This window comes from Betta splendens, chromosome 3 (genome assembly GCF_900634795.4).
Source record: "Betta splendens chromosome 3, fBetSpl5.4, whole genome shotgun sequence".
NCBI classification, from domain to species: domain Eukaryota; kingdom Metazoa; phylum Chordata; class Actinopteri; order Anabantiformes; family Osphronemidae; genus Betta; species Betta splendens.
Genome location: NC_040883.2, coordinates 19471223 through 19491282, shown reverse-complemented (window position 1 = coordinate 19491282; position 20060 = coordinate 19471223). Strand labels below are relative to the sequence as shown.

At 40.1% G+C, this 20060-nt stretch overlaps 3 protein-coding genes across 6 annotated transcripts; 1 reads left to right on the top strand and 2 right to left on the bottom strand.

Annotated features, from left to right (window-relative positions):
* Positions 1-39: 39 nt before the first annotated feature.
* usp8 (ubiquitin specific peptidase 8) lies at positions 40-8302 on the bottom strand. Of its 2 annotated transcripts, none has more exons than XM_029143882.2 (18): positions 8160-8302; positions 7847-7991; positions 7629-7714; positions 7356-7494; positions 7105-7147; positions 6457-6628; positions 6165-6327; positions 5940-6081; positions 5557-5843; positions 4943-5446; positions 4544-4618; positions 4141-4433; positions 3567-3776; positions 3261-3474; positions 1983-2219; positions 1764-1906; positions 1459-1591; positions 40-1255 (listed from the first exon to the last, which is right to left on the bottom strand). In XM_029143882.2, the coding sequence occupies exons 1-18, from the start codon at positions 8261-8263 to the stop codon at positions 1088-1090; spliced, it is 3258 nt and encodes a 1085-aa protein (XP_028999715.1). In that variant the 5' UTR covers positions 8264-8302; the 3' UTR covers positions 40-1087. The 2 variants fall into 2 exon arrangements, with proteins under 2 accessions (XP_028999715.1, XP_028999716.1); XM_029143883.2 differs by having other exon boundaries at positions 3264-3474.
* hdc (histidine decarboxylase) lies at positions 8237-14614 on the top strand. 3 transcript variants are annotated; one of them, XM_055507166.1, is made up of 13 exons: positions 8237-8346; positions 11085-11167; positions 11268-11440; positions 11522-11635; positions 11723-11845; positions 11920-12057; positions 12159-12302; positions 12570-12636; positions 12724-12886; positions 13008-13098; positions 13181-13279; positions 13346-13447; positions 13644-14614. In XM_055507166.1, the coding sequence occupies exons 2-13, from the start codon at positions 11140-11142 to the stop codon at positions 14409-14411; spliced, it is 2010 nt and encodes a 669-aa protein (XP_055363141.1). In that variant the 5' UTR covers positions 8237-8346; positions 11085-11139; the 3' UTR covers positions 14412-14614. The 3 variants fall into 3 exon arrangements, with proteins under 3 accessions (XP_055363141.1, XP_028999718.1, XP_040925931.1); XM_041069997.2 differs by lacking the exon at positions 8237-8346 and adding an exon at positions 8385-8403; XM_029143885.3 differs by lacking the exon at positions 11085-11167 and having other exon boundaries at positions 8265-8403.
* On the bottom strand, positions 13882-19976 carry LOC114851950 (long-chain fatty acid transport protein 2-like). The gene is made up of 10 exons (XM_029143886.3): positions 19442-19976; positions 18273-18482; positions 18018-18176; positions 16759-16883; positions 16462-16656; positions 16302-16392; positions 16022-16220; positions 15235-15332; positions 14970-15100; positions 13882-14887 (listed from the first exon to the last, which is right to left on the bottom strand). The coding sequence occupies exons 1-10, from the start codon at positions 19920-19922 to the stop codon at positions 14714-14716; spliced, it is 1863 nt and encodes a 620-aa protein (XP_028999719.1). The 5' UTR covers positions 19923-19976; the 3' UTR covers positions 13882-14713.
* Between the last annotated feature and the right edge of the window lie 84 nt (positions 19977-20060).

Here is a 20060-nt window from a genome sequence, read left to right as displayed (position 1 = left end):
CAGTGTGTTGCACGTTGAACACATACTCACACACACAACTAACAATCTGAAGCAATTTTAATAAATATTTTGAGGTTAATATAATCATTATGCCTTAAACACTTTTAGAGCATTGACCAAAAATTGATCAAAAATAAAACCACATGAGTATAAAGAAAAAAAAAAGATTATGATCTCATGCTGGGGAATAAAACAAATCCTATCCCCCTCTGAGGAACAAAGGTGGATAAGGATACCAATCTGTCCCATTAATTATTCCTATAAATAGTTATAATTTGGATATATTAATGCAAAGAGTAAGTATGTGAAACAACAAACTTTATGGAAGCAGGGGCTTTCTGTCGCTAGCTGGACCGAGCAAGGTGGACAAGATCTCAGCATCAGTCTTATTTTTAAAGCATTCTGAGTCGAGTACGAATGTCTGCTGTGAAACATGTGCTCTACATACACAACCGAAACTAATATGAACAAACTACAATCTTAAATCTCCTGTGTTAGTAGGAAGAAAGCAAAATTCATCAATCATACATCCGCATTAAATGTGAAGGCTGTGAAGTTCAACTTCTACAACACACAGGTTGTTATCATGAATAAGGTAACTCTAGAATGACTGCTACTTAAAAAAAAACATTTTGGTCACTTAACAGATAAACAACTTTCCCTTGAGTACTTACTTATCCAAATGTGCAACATCAGCATCGGTAGGTATGGACAAGCCATCTAACTGTTAACCGTGGTGTATACACAGTAAAAGAAGCCTGGTAATTAGTAATGGAGCGCAATGCAAATGAGAGTAAAGAGTGCCTGAACCAGCTGTCAGCCCCACAAGGCATCCATCATCGCAGAGACGGAGAAAAAGCAGCATCTATTAAGTCTCTAGATGATCATATGAACAGAAGTGATGCTTTAACAGCTGTAAGTTCCTTTAGTAGCTGAAGCACTGCACAGTGTGCCTGTGTCCTTCTCTGATCTGCAACAGTCAGGACCTTAAAGCCGCTTGCTCCAGTACGTCCTCGTGTGCATACGCACAACTAGTTAACCCACAAAAACTGAGTGCACCAGGTCCTCAGAGATGTGATTTACAGGGTTACAGGGTAGACAGCGTGGAGTAGAATAGGATGTAGGCCGCGGAGGATTTGACAGAGGAGGTGGACATCTCAGATACCTCATGGTCATCGAACTTGTACCAGCGCTGTTTGAGGGCGTTCTTACAGTAGGCTGTATAATGTCCACCATCTAAACCCCCATAGTGGTTCTGGTAGTGCAGAAAAGAAGTTTAGGTTTGAACATGAACAGTCTGAAAATCTTTTTTTCTGTAATTCAAATGATGAATTTTACATGAGTCAGTGATTTGCAATGTGCTAGGAATCAAATCATACGGTACAACTGCATAGCAATAGTAATAATATAGCATGTAGCCTATTGACCTTCATAATACTGTTTACAATTTCTACTTACAGAAACCCCATAAAGGCTGTATCTCTTTAGGTTCTGTTTGGGTCCAATAACATACTGAGAAAGGTCCAGATTGTCAAGAGGGAAGTCAACAGATGTCTGTAGCTTCTGCTTCCATCTACCCTCATAGGAAAATCTGCAAAAAAATACAGATTTAAAGAGCAGAAAAACCTAAAATTGAAATATAGGCCAAACAACAAAAGTGACTATTAGTGAAGGCATCACGGGGTTAGGGAAAATAGTTAAACTTCTGTGGTTTTGACACAGGCAGACACATTTGATACATTAATAAAGAGAGGTAGACAGACCGTTTTAGGTGCACCAGGACAATGGGTGGGACTTTCCATATCTCCAGTTTCTTAGTGGAATCTCTGTGGTACTTGCAGTGTCTACAGAACACCTTGTTGTTATCAGTCAGCCTCTCTTCCTTGGAGAAAAGTCTCAGACAATCCTACCAAGATGCAGAATATTTCTGTCATATTCAGAACCACCTTGCATTTTGGTGCATATGTAAAAGTCCAACTGACCTGCAATGAGCATTTACTAGTAGAAGCCAGAGGCAGCGACAAGTACATAAAGGTCTCAAATGTTCTTGACTTGCGGTGGCATGTCAGACACTGTACAGTGGACTTGAATTGCCCCTGGAAAAGCGCAACGATGATGGACTCATTCAGCAGTTTATGTTTGCTCCAGGCCACGTCAGCTGCCGTCTGATCATCCAGATGATCATTGTCCTCCTCCTTGTACCGTTTCCTGTTGTCCGCCTGAAAGACGATGATGTAGGAATAAGAAAAGGGGTCAAGCATCTGAAACTTTCTTTATTAGCTCATTCTAATAACAATGATTACAGTATTGCAGTTAGCAGTGACAAACAGAAGTCACTCAGATACTAGACATTGTGATAAATAACTATGCTCTACATTAATTTAATATCCATCAGCTACATAAACATGCAGTTCAGCCATTTTCCTACTAGTATGACTGGGCAAGTCAATATGCAGCAGGTTATCATTTTGACACTAATGAGTGACTGAACAGACTGGAAGCGGGCCAGCCTGAGGGCACACGGGTCTACACGTCACACAAAAGGGACACAGTGAGATGGGACAGTGTGTCATGAGAAATGTACAAGCTGTTACAACCTAGCTGGCTTCTTGCCCTTCAAATTTGGAACGGTGAAAATGGTTTGCCACGTAAAATGGAGAGGATGCAGTACAACACAACCCTAGTTGGCAACAGTTGTCACAGCATGTCAAAAATGCCTGTTTGTCTGTATGTCTTTATATAATGGTTTAAAATGACTTTCTCCCCCTATGATTTAGCTTTGTTTGTTCCCTTATGCAAATGCGCATGAAGCCTACAGAAATCAGTCCGTACAGGAAATGAGGCATGTCTTGGGTCTACATGCACAGAGGTTCTGACGGAGCATCAGACCAGACAGATGCAGACACACCACACTCACACTGCTGCAGGACACACAGCTATTTACTTACTCTCTAAATTGCCATCAAAATGACACCCAGTGAAAAAAAAAACAGAAAAAAGGAAAATGATAAAACTCTAGGTTTTTATTGTTAACAGGCAAAAATGTAACAACATTAAGGGATTTTTTTAAAAAGCAAATCCTAAATATCCATGGCCGAATGAAATACACAATTTAATAATAAGGTACTTTTCATACTTTGCATATTTTAGGGTTCACTGTTTTACTCACCCTGGATTATTTGTATAAATGCTTGACTTCTGGCTTGAAACTTAAAAAACTATACTTATGTGCTGAAGTTGCATGTAACAGTTGTGTGCACTACCTTGTTAAGGTCCTCATGAAGCCCATCCATAAGGAACAGCAGCAGCTCCTGGGAGTCTTGCTGGTCATATCCAGAAAACTGCTCGTTGATCTTTCCTATGGTAATCTTGAAATCCCGTGGACTGATGCATTTGTACAAACCAGCCCATAGGGCCTGCATAATTACGCCAAACTCCTCTGCCACTTCCCCTTTATGGCCGAGGATGTTGGATCTAACATAAGTGGAGAACACAAAGAGGCATGATAAATCTTTGATGTATACACCAACATTAACGTTATTTCACATACTGTGTGTGAGACTGACCTGTTAATGTCATCCAGGTAGTAGTTTTTGTTGAAGTAATCAGCCATTGCTGGAGTGTTACACAGACACTGCAAGATTGAGTTCATGTAACATGTGTTTCCTAGGTTACGAAGGCCAGTCAGTGATGCGCCCAGTCCTCCAAATGAAGGATTCAAGTTGCGAATTTTGGCAGCTGAAGGCCGTGCAACCTTAGAATAGACGCTGTCAGGTCTGGAGAAAATGGGGCACAGTGAGATGTATCAGGCATGTTTCAGAAGTCATAAGACTAGCAGTAGTAATAAGTAGTGAGATGCAAAGGAATGTCATGAAGCTAGAGTATAACAAATGCCACGGAGGTCCACTTGTCACAGTTCAAGAAAACTGGCTTTGCCACAAAATATTTATGTTTTATTAATTAAAATATTTTAATTACCACACTATTCTGCCAATATTCTTCTACTTATATTTAGTGTTATTAGTGTTAAATACAGTATGAACAAAGTATGGTAAGTGGTTAGTTTGTGTTTGACTAGTAAATGTGGCAGATTACAACCATTTTTTCCATATGTATCCTACAAACATCCTCAGGCCTTACTTGTTTTTTCTGTTGATGGTGGGTATAACAGCAGGGGTCTGGGCAGTGGCTTTTCTCTGTGCCTCCTCTCTCAGGTCTTGGCTGATATCAGGGGACGAGTATGAGCGTTTCAGCTTAGATTGTTCCCTCTCTTGTTCACGGTTGGCATCTGGCTCAGCGGGTTGGGATGGTTTCTGTTTGACTGGAGGTGTGGAAGGTGGGGTTTGGGGAACAGTGACCTCAGGTGGGTACAAATGGACTCGGTTGGTTGGGGAATGGTAGTATCGATAAGTCCCTGTTACTGTGTCAAGGAACTAGGCAAAGTGGACGAGAAAACAGAAAAGCAGAAAAATATTACGCAGAGTACATGGCTTTTCCAATTTAATATTCACCTATAGAAAATCAAAAATGGAATATCTGTTACCTTCATCCAACCGTCCGGTAGGCCTGGTACACTCCTACCCATCTCCTCACTCCTTGCTCTGGTTAGGGGCTCCCTCTGATTAAACACACACAAGTTTCACTAAGATGTTAAAATAAATAGTTCCCTGTAAAAACATTTGTTATAACATAAAAATAACTGTATAAGATAGCAAAGACTCATCAAAAATGTAAAGGAAATATTATTATAGTACATTCCACATGATTTAGTTAAAGAATCTCTAAAATTGATCAAATCAGATGTATGGGCTGGTTTATTATGTGTATTCAACATTGAATTTGTGGTTTTACTGGCAAGAGATTGTGAAAATAGGGAGTAGGGATGCTTCTTAGAATAATGTTTGGAATACTTCAAGTGAAAGTCTGAGAAAAGCGTCTTCACCTTAATTTCAGTAACAATATGATTGGGAGCAGGTGAATCCAGAGACATGCTCTTTGAAGGTATGTCAGTGTTTTGCTCCTTTCCCCGCTTCTCTTTCTCCTCCCAAGCCTTGTTCTCCTTCTCTTCTTGTTCTTCAGCCTTCTGCCTTTCCAGTTTTTTTTTCTCCTGTCTCTTCTCCTCCTCCTCTTTCTTTCTCTTATCACTTTCCTCCTTCGCTTTGTCCAAGTCCTCCTCTTTTAATTCTTTTTCGTGCCTCTCCTCCTCTAAACGGCGCTCATGTAAACGCTTCTCTTGCTCTTGTCGGGCCTTCTCCATTAATGCCACTGCCTCGGAGTGTATCTGGCTTTGCTCCTCTTTAGACAGAGAACCACTAGAAGAGAAGGGTGGTTTTACCGAGCGATCAGGGATAATGGGGTAATTGTGACTGGTGTCCTTTGCTGTCCCATTCTGGCTGGTCTTAGGGTCATCTGAGACCCTTACAGAAGGTTTCTTGCTCCGGTCAAACTAGCAGAAGAGAATGAAAACAGAATGGAAGGGAAGATATTGTGACTGGTGATTACACACATTATTTCACTGTTTTTCTTTCAAAGGTTTTAATTGTATATCTTATTTACCTGTGGAAAGGCCTTGGTTGCTGCAGGTGACTGGCTGCATGTACCTGCTGCAGGTAACTTCTTATTTGGGTCTGGAACTGAACTTTTATATCCAGTGAAAGGTGGGTCGACAGCGTCTGGCAACCTGTCTGCAATCTCTGAGGTTTTTGATGTGGGGGGTTCTGCTGGTGCAAATCCATTCACCAGCACAGAAGGTGAATGTTCCTCAGGCTCAGGTGTGATCTCAGGCTCTGCATGGGGTGGTATCAGGGGCTTTGGTTCCTCAAGGGATGGGTAGCTGAAGTTCACTGTTTAAAACATAAAGGAACTCTTTATCTACATCTTGACAAAAACGTTCCTTCCTTAGTAAGGCAATGCTGTGCAGATGTGATAATGACACTTACACTGGGGATGGGTGATGATAATGTTCTCTCTAGGGGGCCGAACCTTTGCATTAGTTGAATACATAGGGTAAAACAACAGCCAGTTCTCATAGCCCCCCTCCAGCACCAGTGGTTCACTACGCAGGATTGTAATGCTGTCCCACTACAGAATATGAAAATGCATTATTGTACCTGACATAAAAGATGTAATCAGTTCTACTAAAACAAACACACAGGCACAGTCACCTTATATAGGGCATCTTTCAGGCTCTGCAAGGTCGTGCCCAGTGTAAGGTCAGTGATAGAACTGAACCAGTCCAGCAGTATAATGTAGTCCACAAATCCTCGTCGCCTCCAATGCTCTTTGGACATCTCAGGCAGCTTTGTCTCAATCTGAGTCACAGTGATTCTGAGAAGGAATGACAGATTGTGAGAGGAGGCCTTTTCTTTTGTAAACTTTAAACAAGATAATGCAATACAAAAACACAATCAGTCCTGGGTTTGAGGTTTTAAGACTCGTCTCCAAACCCAATCTCACCCTGGGTGAATAGCTTCCTCTGGCACGCTTATGCAGGTCTGGGCTGACACCTGAATGTGAGACTCCTCAAAGTCCTTGTGACTGCGTGCATCCATGATGATTAATGTAATTGTCTGGTCCCTCATCATGTAAAAAAGTTTCTCAGCTGTGATCCCACCAGTTGTAACTGCAGCTAGCAGAAAAAAATAATTTAAAATTATTAATTTGCTGACATTAAACATGTTCAGAAATATCACCAAAATATGTATAAAATCTGTGAACAATATACTGTAGTACTGAATGGTGAAGTTTTATGATTGGGGCAGAAAAGTAGGTTAATTGCACACAGGGGATACTGAATGAATGCAAAAGTTCCAAAAACCCTAGTCAAATTCTCTGTGGGATTCCTACATTGCTAACTAAAACTATGGCCTTAAAACACAACCCATCTACAGCACGGAATGAAACTCAATAACAAATAAAACTTGTATAGCAGCCTTTGAAGAACACAAAGTTTTATGGGGTCAAGATGCTTACAGGTTACACACCTTGGCTTGACAGATAAGGCATGCGAGTCATCGAGGGAAACATATGTGAAACAAAAGCGGAACACAGAGGGAGGAAGGGACAATGGAGGGCTAACAGACATTTTTGTTTTTCTATGCTTACCTTTGGAGGGTGCATTCTTTAGTTCATTTTGTTCACCTTTAACCTGACATACAACACAAAAAAGGGATGGACATTATCTCAAAACCACCTTTTAGAAATTTTCTACAAACGCATCCACACACTTCTTGTGAACACAAAATAATCAGAAATTCAAATCCGAGACAGTGGTTCACTTGGACGGAAACTAAAATTGTTACGAAAATTAGATTAACTTTAAGAACAACAGTACATTGATTGTTTGACAGTTTTACCTTTTTACCATCTTTGCTCCTCAATGATGCTTTTGGAGAGGCCCGACCACTCTCTTTCGCCGACATTTCCTCTTGCCTTTTCTTCTCCTCTTGTCTCTCCTTCTCCTCAAGTTGTTTTCGAACCTCAACTTCCTCATACCTGTGCAGATATATATGGAATATAAACAAAAACAATATAAAAAAAAGTTTTTCTATACTCAATTCCTGATGTTCCATTGTGCATTTATGCATTATAAAGATGTGCTCTGTTCCAGAACTTTAAGAATTGCTAACCTGAGTTTAAGGCTTTCAGAGAGCTTTTCAGCTTCTTCGATGGCTTTCCTGAAGCTGGTTGGACCAAGCATGGTCATATAATACTCCTTTATAGAATAGCATAAAAAAGTGTTACTGTACAAATTGATTTCTTAACATATTTCAAGGCACCAAGTTTGTGTAGATGAGTCAGCACATCTGTAGTTAAAAAAGTATAATTAAACAACTATTAACTTTACCGGTTGTTGCTTGAAGTCTGCTCGTTTTTTGATGATGTCATAAACAGTTAAATATTTCATGTACAGCACATAAGCTTTCTCCTCATCTCTGTCAAGACGACACTCCTCTGCTGCCTTGAAGATTTTGCAGGCACTCTGCACATAGCTAAAATACAGCAGATGTATAACAACAATATTATTAATAATACATTCAACACATTTGCAGTGCTGGTTTAAATAAAAAGATAAGAAAGCACATTACAGGTATTTTAGGAATTAGGGAGAGCTGTAAAATAATCCAATAAAAATAAATCTTTTCTCTAGTTAGTAGTACCTTCTGGTGCTCGTCTTCTCTGGTTTAATTTCAGCTTTTTTATTGAGGTCTCCCAGTGATGTGGAGAGATACAGCTCCTTCACCCCCGTGGATACAGCAGGCATCTTCGCGGGTGTGTTCCGTTACTGGATCACGGGCAAGGCAACCAGTTACGGCAGCACACGAGCTCTGGACATCTCTGGAAAACGTAAACATACCGTGCTTCAACTTAACGAGTTCCACGGGGCATTTACTCTAACATAAGGTTAGCTAACTCTGCACTGAGCTACTAGTGTAGCTTAAAATATTAGCAGTAGCATGTAAACACAAATATTGCGTAGCCGATTAACTAACTAGACATTTACGTCTAGTCACATCGATCTCTTACTGTTATTGCGTTCCCCACACGACTCTCCGCTTGTTTTTAGCTGGCGCAGGACATGTCAACACCGACGGCAACGACAAAATAGTTTGTGGCTAACGTTAGTCGCGACAATCTGCCTGCACCTAATGTCTCTTGCAAGTTGACAAAAAACTAGGCTGCCAATTTCAAATTTACATGTACGAGACACTCGCTTTCCCAGCATAAACATACTTATGGCAATTGAATGTTAACGTACCTTTGTTACCTTTAAAGTTAGCTAGCTAGCACGTTAGTAGCAAGCTATGATCTGAGCTCACGCAGTTAACTAAACGTCAGGCTAGCTAGCTATCGTGGGCTATTCAACACGCTACACCACAGATAGCCCTGGCTTTATTCACACTCGGCAGTAAAGAGATACCGTTAGTAAAAGAGGTTATACTAAATTACATGATAGCATAACGGTAACCTAAAAATTACCGAATTTTATTCCGTTGCTTAGACTTTGGCTACTTTTTGACAGCTGATTCCTTGTTCCGCCTCCCTTTCTTCTTCCTGTGCTGTTTTTGCTGCAACTGGCATTGATAACTTTGTTATTACTACCACCTTCCGGAGAATCGAAAACGACGACAACAACAACAACAACAACAGCAACGATAATAATAATAAAATTATTAAGTTATTAATTGATTATTTCTTTACACTGGTTTGCTCTGCATTGGTGCCTTTCCCCCCAGATTTACATCATGCCACAAACTGACTGGATGTTACTGTACATGTTTACATGCCAACTATACCTGCCCTAAACTCTACTGACTACTGGGATCATGCATGTTTAGTCAGTCAGAAGCTGAAACACATCAATTGATAATGTCTTCCCTCACTCCACCTTTATCTGACATCTTGATTTTCCACCTTCTGATTGACAGAACACGTCTGAAGATTAGGCAAGCATAGTAGATAAGTAATAATAAGTAATATAGTAATAGTATAATGAAAGCATTTTAGTGACGCCCGAGAAAACTGATAGTGAGAACAGCCAGATTGTGCAATATGACCATGACTGAAACAATCTTGCTTGTCATAAATGTTTCACACGTATTTTATTGTTGTGCGATTAAGTATTATACTGGCCAGGCAAAGCAGAGTAACAAGTCCTACATATGTCTCTTCAACATGAGGCGTTTTAAAAACAGAGAAAATAATTATGATTAAACATCATTCTATAATTAAACATATAATAAAAATAAAATAACGTCCAAAGTGTGGTCTTCTGACACCTACTTTAACATTCTGTTTTCATTAATAGCTTCTGAGTTTTGTTTGAATTGTGAGATCTCAGGGTTTCTTTGTTATGGCCATGATGTCATGTTGCTATTTTATCTCATTGGAATAAAATCAATTGAATAGGGCCCATGTCAAAACAATTTGGCTTTGATGTCACAAGTCAGTGACCAAACTTTAATTGCTCCATTATAGTCAAACCTGCTTTCATCATTGTACTCACATACATAAATGCACATAAGGAGCACAATAGCCACTGTGTACTAGGCTTTGTATCACATAACTTAGAACTTATTTTTTGTATTAAACCACACATAATTACTATTAGTAATTACTTTTGCCAGTACTCCTGTCAGATCAAAGATTTGGGTTCAAAGAACTTTTTGGTCTAAGTTCAAATGTGATTAAATCTTTTATTCAATAAATTACCTGTACATGATTTAATGTATGAATTAGCCTACAGTAAATGCAGAAATAACAGAATTAAAAAAAATCTGGCTTACACAAACATCATTCCTTAGTTTCGATAAATCAGTTTAATTAATATACTGCTCATTGTGTCTCAGCAGATATTGCAGTTGTGTGTGTTTAAATAATTCGTCACTGTTTTTTCCAGATACACAGAAAACATTGCAAACAATATACACCAAACAGCAGTGTGAACCGACCAGGTGCTACCGGAGCTTTTGTCTGAGATTAAAAAGCCAGCGATAACCCATGCGACTGATGACTTTATGCTTCTATTTCATTTTACTGTGTTCATCCACTGTACTTGACCTTTCTTTTAAAGTAATCACCTAGTATAAATATTGATATTCAGGCAAGATGACAAGATCGATTAGCAGAGAATGTTAATTATAGGCTACCCTAGAAAAAAATGATTGTGGTTTCGGGAAAACATTACAATAACGTAACCTCAGTTTTAAATTCAGTTCAGTCAGTTCAGTCAAAAGAAATGTTTAAAACACATTCATTCATCTACAACCTGATATTGGATATAACCTAACTAATAACTATAATTTCTCTCCATATCAATTTGTTTTCCCAAATACAGACATGTACACTAAACAAATTATCTTTTGCATCATGTTACTTTATAATTAGTCTGTGTTAGAATAGTATATAGAACCATGCTGTGTTAAATGAAATATAATATTTAAGGAATAGAAATAAATATGACTCCAACCACAGAAGGATAAATATTTGGTAGAAATGTAAAGTCAATAGAGGGCATTACTTTTGTGCGTCATTTAGGGCGTGCTCTTTTCAACAGGGTCTATATAGTTGTGTGATCTTTGCAGTTGAGTACACAGACCACCACTGCCATTCACAAATTAGCTCGTCTCATCTAAAAACATGCAAGCTGAGGAGTACAACCGCAGAGGTAAAGAGAGCTTTTCTTTTAATGCTTTGACAAATAATAATAATAATAATAATAATAAACACATTTTAATAGGAAGGCCTTCATGTCTGTTTCTTCTCAGGTAAGGAGTTGGTGGACTACATTTCAAAGTACCTAGGCTCTATCCGGGAGAGAAGGGTGATTCCTGACGTGAAACCTGGCTACATGAGGAAGCTTCTCCCTGATGCTGCACCTGCAGAACCGGAGGACTGGGAGAAAATCTTCAATGACATTGAGAAAGTCATCATGCCTGGAGTAAGTTGCTACTGTGACCTATCTATATATAAGCAACTTGAAAGCTTGACAACATAAGTATTTTGTCCTTTTATTCCGCAGGTGGTTCACTGGCAGAGCCCCCATATGCATGCCTACTATCCTAGCCTGACCTCATGGCCTTCTATGCTTGGAGACATGTTGGCTGACGCCATCAACTGTGTTGGATTCACTTGGGTAAGGTGAAAACTCACATATTTTTACATACATGACATAGAGACTGCAAACTATCATCCCAATGCTGATGAGTCATGGTTTCAACAGGCTTCCAGCCCAGCGTGCACAGAGCTGGAAATGAATGTAATGGACTGGCTGTGTAAAGCGCTAGGGCTGCCCTCCTTCTTTCTACATCACAATCCAGACAGCAGAGGTGGAGGCATACTGCAGGTTTGCACTACCTTGATGTGTTTACTTTACCACACTCTCTCTGTGGCAACTGAGCTCTTGCTCTCTTCACTTAGAGCACAGTCAGCGAGAGTACGCTGGTTTCCCTGCTCGCAGCCAGGAAAGACAAGATTCTACAGATGCGAGCAGAGCTAAACCAGGATGTGGACGATTCAGTTTTGAATGCTCGACTGGTGGCTTACTCTTCAGATCAGGTCAGTGGTATCACTTACTGTACCGCTTTCATGTACAAACCAAATATTGTGTATCAACCAGATAAAATTCACTAAATAGACAGATTTAATGTGATTTTTAGGCCCACTCCTCAGTTGAGAAGGCAGGACTGATCTCTCTGGTGAAGATCAGGTTTCTGCCCACTGATGAGCTCTTGTCTCTGAGAGGAGACATATTAAAACAAGCCATACAAGAAGACAGGAGGAGAGGACTGGTCCCTTTCCTGGTGGGTCTAATAACCAAATAAAATAAGGATCAAAATTATTATTATTATTATTATTATTATTATTATTATTATTATTATTATTATTATTATTATTATTATTATTATTATTATTATTATTATTATTATTATTATGTTTAAAATTGAAACATTATTTTGAAAAAACTACTTTTGAAAAATTGTCACTGGCAGCGGACAAAAATAAAAACATATACAAAATATATGAAAACTTAAATATATTTTCTATGTTATTATTTCTCTGTTATTCAGCTGTGTGCAACTTTAGGCACTACAGGAGTCTGTGCCTTTGACAAGCTCTCTGAACTGGGACCAGTGTGTACGTCTACATGTTTAATTCCAGCAAATGTTGCGCTGCCCCATTTAGATGGATTAGCAGAGTCACTTTCATTTGCGTTGTGTACAGGTGCAGAGGAGGGACTGTGGCTCCATGTCGACGCTGCATACGCCGGCTCAGCCTACTTCTGTCCTGAACTGCGTTGGTCCTTGGACGGCATTGAATTCGCACATTCTTTTGTCTTTAACCCTTCCAAGTGGATGATGGTTCACTTTGACTGCACAGCTTTCTGGTGAGTGACAACACTGACTACTATAGAGCTACACGTATAGGATTAAAATATCTTCTAAATTAAGTCTTAAATTTACAAAAAGATAAATCCACACTTAATGTGTCAAATTGCCTTTCCCCAGGGTAAAGGACAAATATAAACTCCAGCAGACCTTCAGCGTTGATCCTGTGTATCTCAGGCATGAAAATTCACAGGCAGCCACTGACTTTATGGTATCTTAATTTTATGTTCTCACAAATTAAACATCTCAGCATTACTGTCCATCATTCTATGTAACATCTTTCTGTTGTACAGCATTGGCAAATTCCCCTTAGCAGGCGTTTCCGTTCTCTCAAACTCTGGTTTGTGATGCGTTCCTTTGGACTGAAGAACCTGCAGGCTCACGTCAGACATGTAAGAGATGTATTGTATATTCCAAGCTCAGATCTTTGTAGGATGTAAACATGTTTTTGTTTTTAGGGGATTGAGATGGCAAAGATTTTGGAGTCCCTCATAAGGAATAACCCAAACTTTGAGGTTCCTGCTGAGAGGCACCTCGGCTTGGTGGTGTTCTGTCTAAAGGTACACAACATTAATTTCATCTATCTAAGCAGAGAATTATGAAAATACTTACTATACTATATATAATATAAAATCTTTTTCTTAGACTAATCATTTTTAGTGCAAACTCCTTTACATCTTAAGGAAGATAGTGAAAATCTTGAAGCAAATGAAAATGTTTAAGTAGGCTTTAATGAATTTATTGATTATATTTTAGGCAGGCAATGCTTTGACCCAGGAGCTACTGAGGAGGCTAACGTGGTCAGGCAGCATGTACCTCATTCCTGCAGAAATTCACACCAAGCGCATTATTCGATTTACCGTGACATCACAGTTCACAACAGCAGAAGACATCCTGAAAGACTGGAGCGTCATCTCCAAAACAGCTGCTGATCTTCTGGCTGAGAAACAGGCACTAACTAAAGCAGATATACTAAAATCAGGGGAAGATGTGGTAAAAGGAGCAGAAGAAAACCAACACCCTGACACCAGGCCTGATGAGAAAGAGGATGGTGCCACCATGCAGGACAAAGTGAACGTGGAGCTGTGGATTGACAAAGCCTGGAATCGACCTAGAAGGCCAATGCGTTCCCTTAGCTGCAACAGCGAACCGCTGCCTTACACTTGCATCGCATTGTCCGGCTACGACTTTGAAACGAGACCTAATATGAACGATGTCATGGGGGTTCTACCCACACAGTCGATGACTGGATCTGGTGCTGCATTCAAAGTTACGGAGGGCCCATCAAATCTCCTGGGTAAGCAGGTGCTTAAAAAGCTGACAAAGTTCTACAGCGTTCCCAGCTTCTGCAACCAGTGGGTGCAATGTGGGCGGCACCAGCTGTGCGGCCCTCTGAAGGTTTCACAGGCCGCTCAAAAACACTTGTCTTCCACCTGCAGGAGAATGAACTGCATGTCTTCTTCTGTGGCCAACACGGCACCCTCGCCTCCAGCGGAAGCTGTCACTGCACCTACAGTGCTGTAATTACACTGGAGCTGTCCATACACACATAGTGAATCAGCTATTGATCATTAAGCAGTTTGCTACTGTACAGGCAGCGTTGGTCAACACCAGGCAAAAGGATTATCACTATTTAACATAGGACAGTGCATGGAGATTGTTTTCTTTTCTCATTTACAATTACAGTATGTTATAAAATGTTTTCATTAAAAAGCATTTCAAACTAACGTCTATGTCTTGAAATATTCCAGAACACAATATTCCTCAGTAATGAGAGAAGTTTATGTTCTACACATTTAGTAGCCCAGCTCAAATAGTCAGCTTATTCAGAGCCTTGTTGTTCCCTCAGCAATTGAGTCAAAAACCTCCTGGGTCATGGGTATGTAACCCTTGTCTTCCTCCAGGAAGAACAGTGGGTCCCTGATAACAGCTGGATTGAAGCCCTCTGCCACCAGCTCCAACTTCATTTGCTTATATGTCCCAGTGACTGCCAGTGCATCCTACCAGAGCAAAAAAAAGGTTACAAAACAATTGATGTTGACCTTTTAAATTTTGCATGTTATTCCAGGCCAAGGTTTTAACCTGAATGCGAATGAAGCGCGGTCGCGCATAGCTGGGAAGGCAGTTTCTGACGTGCTGATATGTAGCTTTGCTGTCAAAGTCCATGTTTGCTTTTAATTTCACTGCCGCCATCCCAATTCTGCCCTCATGTCCTTAGTTGTGGTCAAAGAAAAGAAAAGCCAGGACATAGTGATAGTGTTGAAAGACAAACAGAGTAACATTTAGGTGAAATGCATTTTATATAATAACCGTCTCGTAACATAGACCTTTTGTAGTATTGTCTTACCTGGCACCTTCACTCCATAGACATTTGCCTCCTCAACACAGTCAACCATGAGCAAAAGATCGGCCACCTCTGTTGTCGCAACATTTTCACCTTTCCACCTGATAACAAACAGAACATTGTTGATGCTATTTTCTGTTAAACAGTAAGAACAGATTGTTATATTCAGCCACAGATGAATAAATGTTTTTCTCTGTGATAATAGTTAAACATAAATTCTTAAATTAATCTCATGTCTCTTTTTTTGTCCTTTCTGACAGTACAATAAGCAGCATATATTAAGCAGCTGAATGTCATATTGGGAACGACAGTTCTGCTTTTCACAGACAGTTTTTTCAAGCAGAGTATTTAAGTAATATATATACTCCCCTAGATTGCTGCTGCTGAAACTGCTGAAACCTAATAAATCGATGAGGCAAGACATCAAAATATGAATAAGCATAAGCACGCTAAAAACAAAAAATAAAGATACGCCGTAGGTAAAAAAGTAGTAGCTAAATAACTGCCGTGTTGTTAGTGTTGTTAAGTTAATAATAATACCCATAATGATGTCTCATGTACAGTAATCATGCCTCCTTTCTAAATAATATTCCTGAGGAGACTCCGGTCTGTCCTTTTGCTGTTGTGAAGTGCAATTTCCTTGCTGTGGGACTAATAAAGGCATTCTTATTATTAATAGATATCCAACAACGGTGTCTGAAATTTGATTGATCATTTTTGCATGTGGTTGAATTTACTGTAAAACTGTGTTAGGGTTTGTTGAAGTGCCCAGTTTGTTTCATCCACAAACCTGAACGTGTCGCCGACACGGTCCTGAAAGTACAAAAATCCCTCGTGGTCCAACTTCAGAAGGTCACCAGAGTTATAGTAAAGGTCTCCCTTCACAAACACATCTCTCAGCTTCTTTTTCTCTGTCTGTTGCTTGTTCTTGGCATAGCCATGGAACGGGTTGGTATTTCTGATCTTTCCCAACAACAATCCAGTCTCTCCTGCAGTAAAATTGTGAAGCACAACATATACATTAGTGGGAGCTAATAGAAGACAGGACCACATTGAATTGACTTATTCACCTTTCTGGATTTTAATACAAAATCCTCTGGAGTCTCTGACGGGCTCCTCTCTCGCTGTGTCATATTTTATAAGGGCATATGGATTCATTATCTGAAAAACATGATTCAGGAAGATGACGTTCCTCTGGAGTAACAACAATAACAAAACTCTTTTCCTTACTTTATTTAGGAAATGTTCTTTGGCCACAGCTCCAATTTTGCCAGTATGGTTGACAAAGCCAGTGTTTCCTTCTGTGGCTCCGTAGCATTCACGGACACAAATGTCCCCAAAGCGCTGCAGAAACTCAGCCCACGTGTCAGCCCTGAACCCGTTGCCCAGAGCCAGTCGGACTTTATGGTCCCTGTCATTGTCTTTCTAGTGACAGTGAAGAACACATTATGAATATAAAGCCTGACGTTTTAGTCACTGCCAATCAATATTAATCACGACCATTTGCGTCACATGTTGTAGCGTTACCTTTGGTGTGTTGCAGAGATAGCGCATTATTTCTCCTATGTACTGAATGATAGTCACATTGTACTTTCTACAGTCGTTCCAGAAGTTGGAGGCAGAAAATTTACGCCTTAGAACAACAGTGATGCCTGCAAATTAGAAAACACAGATCTGAGCATCCTTTTATCTGTTCTGAGCCTAGACTTTACAGTACGGCATAACGGAGTTTCAAACAAAAATAGCAAACAAACTAAACCTAACCTGGTGTTAAAGGTCATTTCCCCGTTTGTTGAACCTTTTTAACAGATAAAACTTAAACTCAGCTTCAATTTATCATTTAAATAGTAAAATGAAATATTATTTTAATCAAATGGCACTTTTGAATGAAATAAACTGAGACAAATGCAAACTACGTGATACATTACAGAACCTGTGTTCTGTTTTTGTGTATAGTTTATTTTCTTGTCTTGAAAGGAATAATCGACAATTTAACACTCAGATTTGTTTATTATTTACTGTTAGGGTGGAACTAAGATAACAGGTAGGAACTATTATGACGGCAGCAGTTGCACCATTAAGCGGGAGCGTTTCCACCTGGACGGCTTTTGAGGTGGAGCTTTGTCACTGCCTTGAGTAGCGATGGAAAGTTTGGCTCTTTTCAGAGAGCTGGCTCGTTTGGCTCAGCTCCCAAAGAAGAGTCGACTCCTTCGACTCCTGAATAGCTCTTAATTGAGGATATTTTTTGTACAGTAGGCCTTTATTTTATCATAACTTTGCAAAAATGAATGGTTTGTGTGTTTAAAACCCTTTTGTCTGCTATGTTTTTATAAGAAGCCTTATAATTCCCTAATTTGTGCAAAATCTATTCTGTTTAATATTTTAATCAAACATTTTATTGCACAAATTAACAACAAAAATCAATCTCAAGCAAACTATTTTATAACAGCCTTATAATCGTCTAATGCCTTTTTTCTGTTACAATACGCAACTACATGAGGCACTCACTCAGTGCCCCTCTCTCTGTTTTTACATAATGGCATGACACATCACTAGCTTCGAGGCTAATCTGAGAGGTCTTCATTGCCCCTGTTTGTTACCTCCTTTACAGATCTGCTAATGTTGCAGTGCTGCCCTCTACATATAATAAATCTACTAATTTAGTATCTGGCGCTGCCTGTTAATTAAACCATCCCATAATATTATCATGGGGATGTTGCAGGTAAATCATACTTTTGCTGTTTTATGATTCTATATTGTTACTCCTAAGTATTTATAGGCTCGACCTTCTGCTATGGCTCCACACAGTCCCATCAGAAAGGCAGAACTGTGGTACAGAGGCAGGTACACGAAGATGATGTCATCTGAACGTACGCCAACAAGAGCCTGAAGAGAAGCCACCCTCCACATTTGTGCATGAGTAATTACTGCTGCCTTGGGAAGCCCTAAAACATAGAAGACACAAGTTAATTCAGTTAAATAATTCAGTGTCCATGTGTCAATAAAAGTAAACATCGGATAAAACAGTTTGAACAGATAACCTGTGGTTCCTGAGGTGTAGATGTAGACAGCAGGGCTCTTCATTGTAGTGCTGGCCCTCAGCTGAGGCGACAGAGGCTGGTCTCCGGCCTGCTCTATTTTATCACACAGACTCTCGACACCATCGATGTTACACTCCTCACTGAGGATGAACACTAAGATGCCCTGCTGCTTCAGAGTAGGCAACACCTTCTCTACAGCTTCCCGTAAGTCTGACAATACAATAGAAAAATGAATGGAACACATGTTTGCTGAACAGGAACAGATCGTTCAGAAACTTCAGTATTCAGACTGTACTTTGAATAAAATAACCTATTTGATTAAAAATAAATATATTTTATATTATTCATCCATCATCCAATTCCTATGCGTCCACAACAGCCTGGGCTGCAGCACGCTTGGCCCGGCAGTACCCATCAGCTGCTTCAAGAATCCTACAAGTCCTTCAGACCTGATAGGACTCCTTCTTTAGCTTGATGACATCCCTTATTTCTGGCGTTCACCACCGGGTTCGGGGATTACCACCGCAACCAGAGACCTTGCATCCACAGCTCCGAATAGCTGGTTTGACAATGGAGGTGGAGAACATGGTCCACTCAGACTCCATGTCTCCAGCCTTTCTCGGGATCTGGTCGAAACTCTGCCAGATGTGTGAGTTAAAAATCCCTCTGACAGAGGGTTTGGCAAGACATTTCTTAACAGAAACTCACATTACGTTTGGGCCTTTCAAGTTACATATAACCCTCAACCTCGGGCCTGGCTCCAGGGTCTGCTACACCATACCAGGCGACGTCTCGGTCCTTATTTTTGCACAGTTCATAGGGAGTGTTGTGACCCTCTCCCCTAGGACCTGTTTGTCATGTGAGACTCTAACAGGACATTAAGCTTCCGACACCGTAACGCCTAGGGTCCTTCTAACATGCAAACTCCTCCACCAAGGTAAGGTGGTCTTTCATACAATTTTGTAGAGGTTCATGGATTATATTATTTACTTATTTTAATTTAATTGAATTTTGGGGAACAACTTTGAGACATTTCCTGAACTTAGTCAAAGCTTATAAAATATTCTTTGTAAGACAAACAGAAACTGACTAAAAAGAAACTTTCAGTTTTTTTGAAATCTAAATGCATGAATAATAACTAAATATTGGTTGATTACAACCAGTTTTACCAGCGCTAGCGACCAGGACCTTGGCCTCACAGCAGGAGAAGCAGTGCAGCAGTGATGTGGACCTGATGTTGTAGTTCAGCAGAGCAGCTGTGCATCCCAGCTTGGTGAGTGCGAGCCAGATCCACACGAACCGCGGCTCATTCCCCATGAACAGTGCCACGGTGTCTCCCTGCGTCAGGCTGGTGTGTGTTGACAAAGCTCTGGCCACCTTGTTGCTCTCTTTTTCGGCCTGGCGGTAAGTGTAGAAGCTCTCTTCGAAGATGATGAACTTTTTATCCGGCTGGTGAGCAACGTTGTCCAGAAAACAATCCAAAATAGTGTAACAGGGTTTTCTATTCAAGACTTTGATCTTTCGGATAGTAAGTTTAATTATAGCGAGTGCATAGCTCACATCATCCCATAGATAACAGGATCTGAAGTAAAACACTAAAAGTAAAATTGCCACACCCGTGAAAGCGGTGAACAGAATATAGGCCATCATTCTAATCTAGCACAGTGTGTCTGTGTATCTAGTGAGTGTGATTCTGAAGGTCCAAGCTTTAACTGCTGTCAGACCTCAGATTACGCCTCCTGGACTTTACACTGTGTTCTCTGGTTTGTGTGTGTGTTGGGGGTTTAG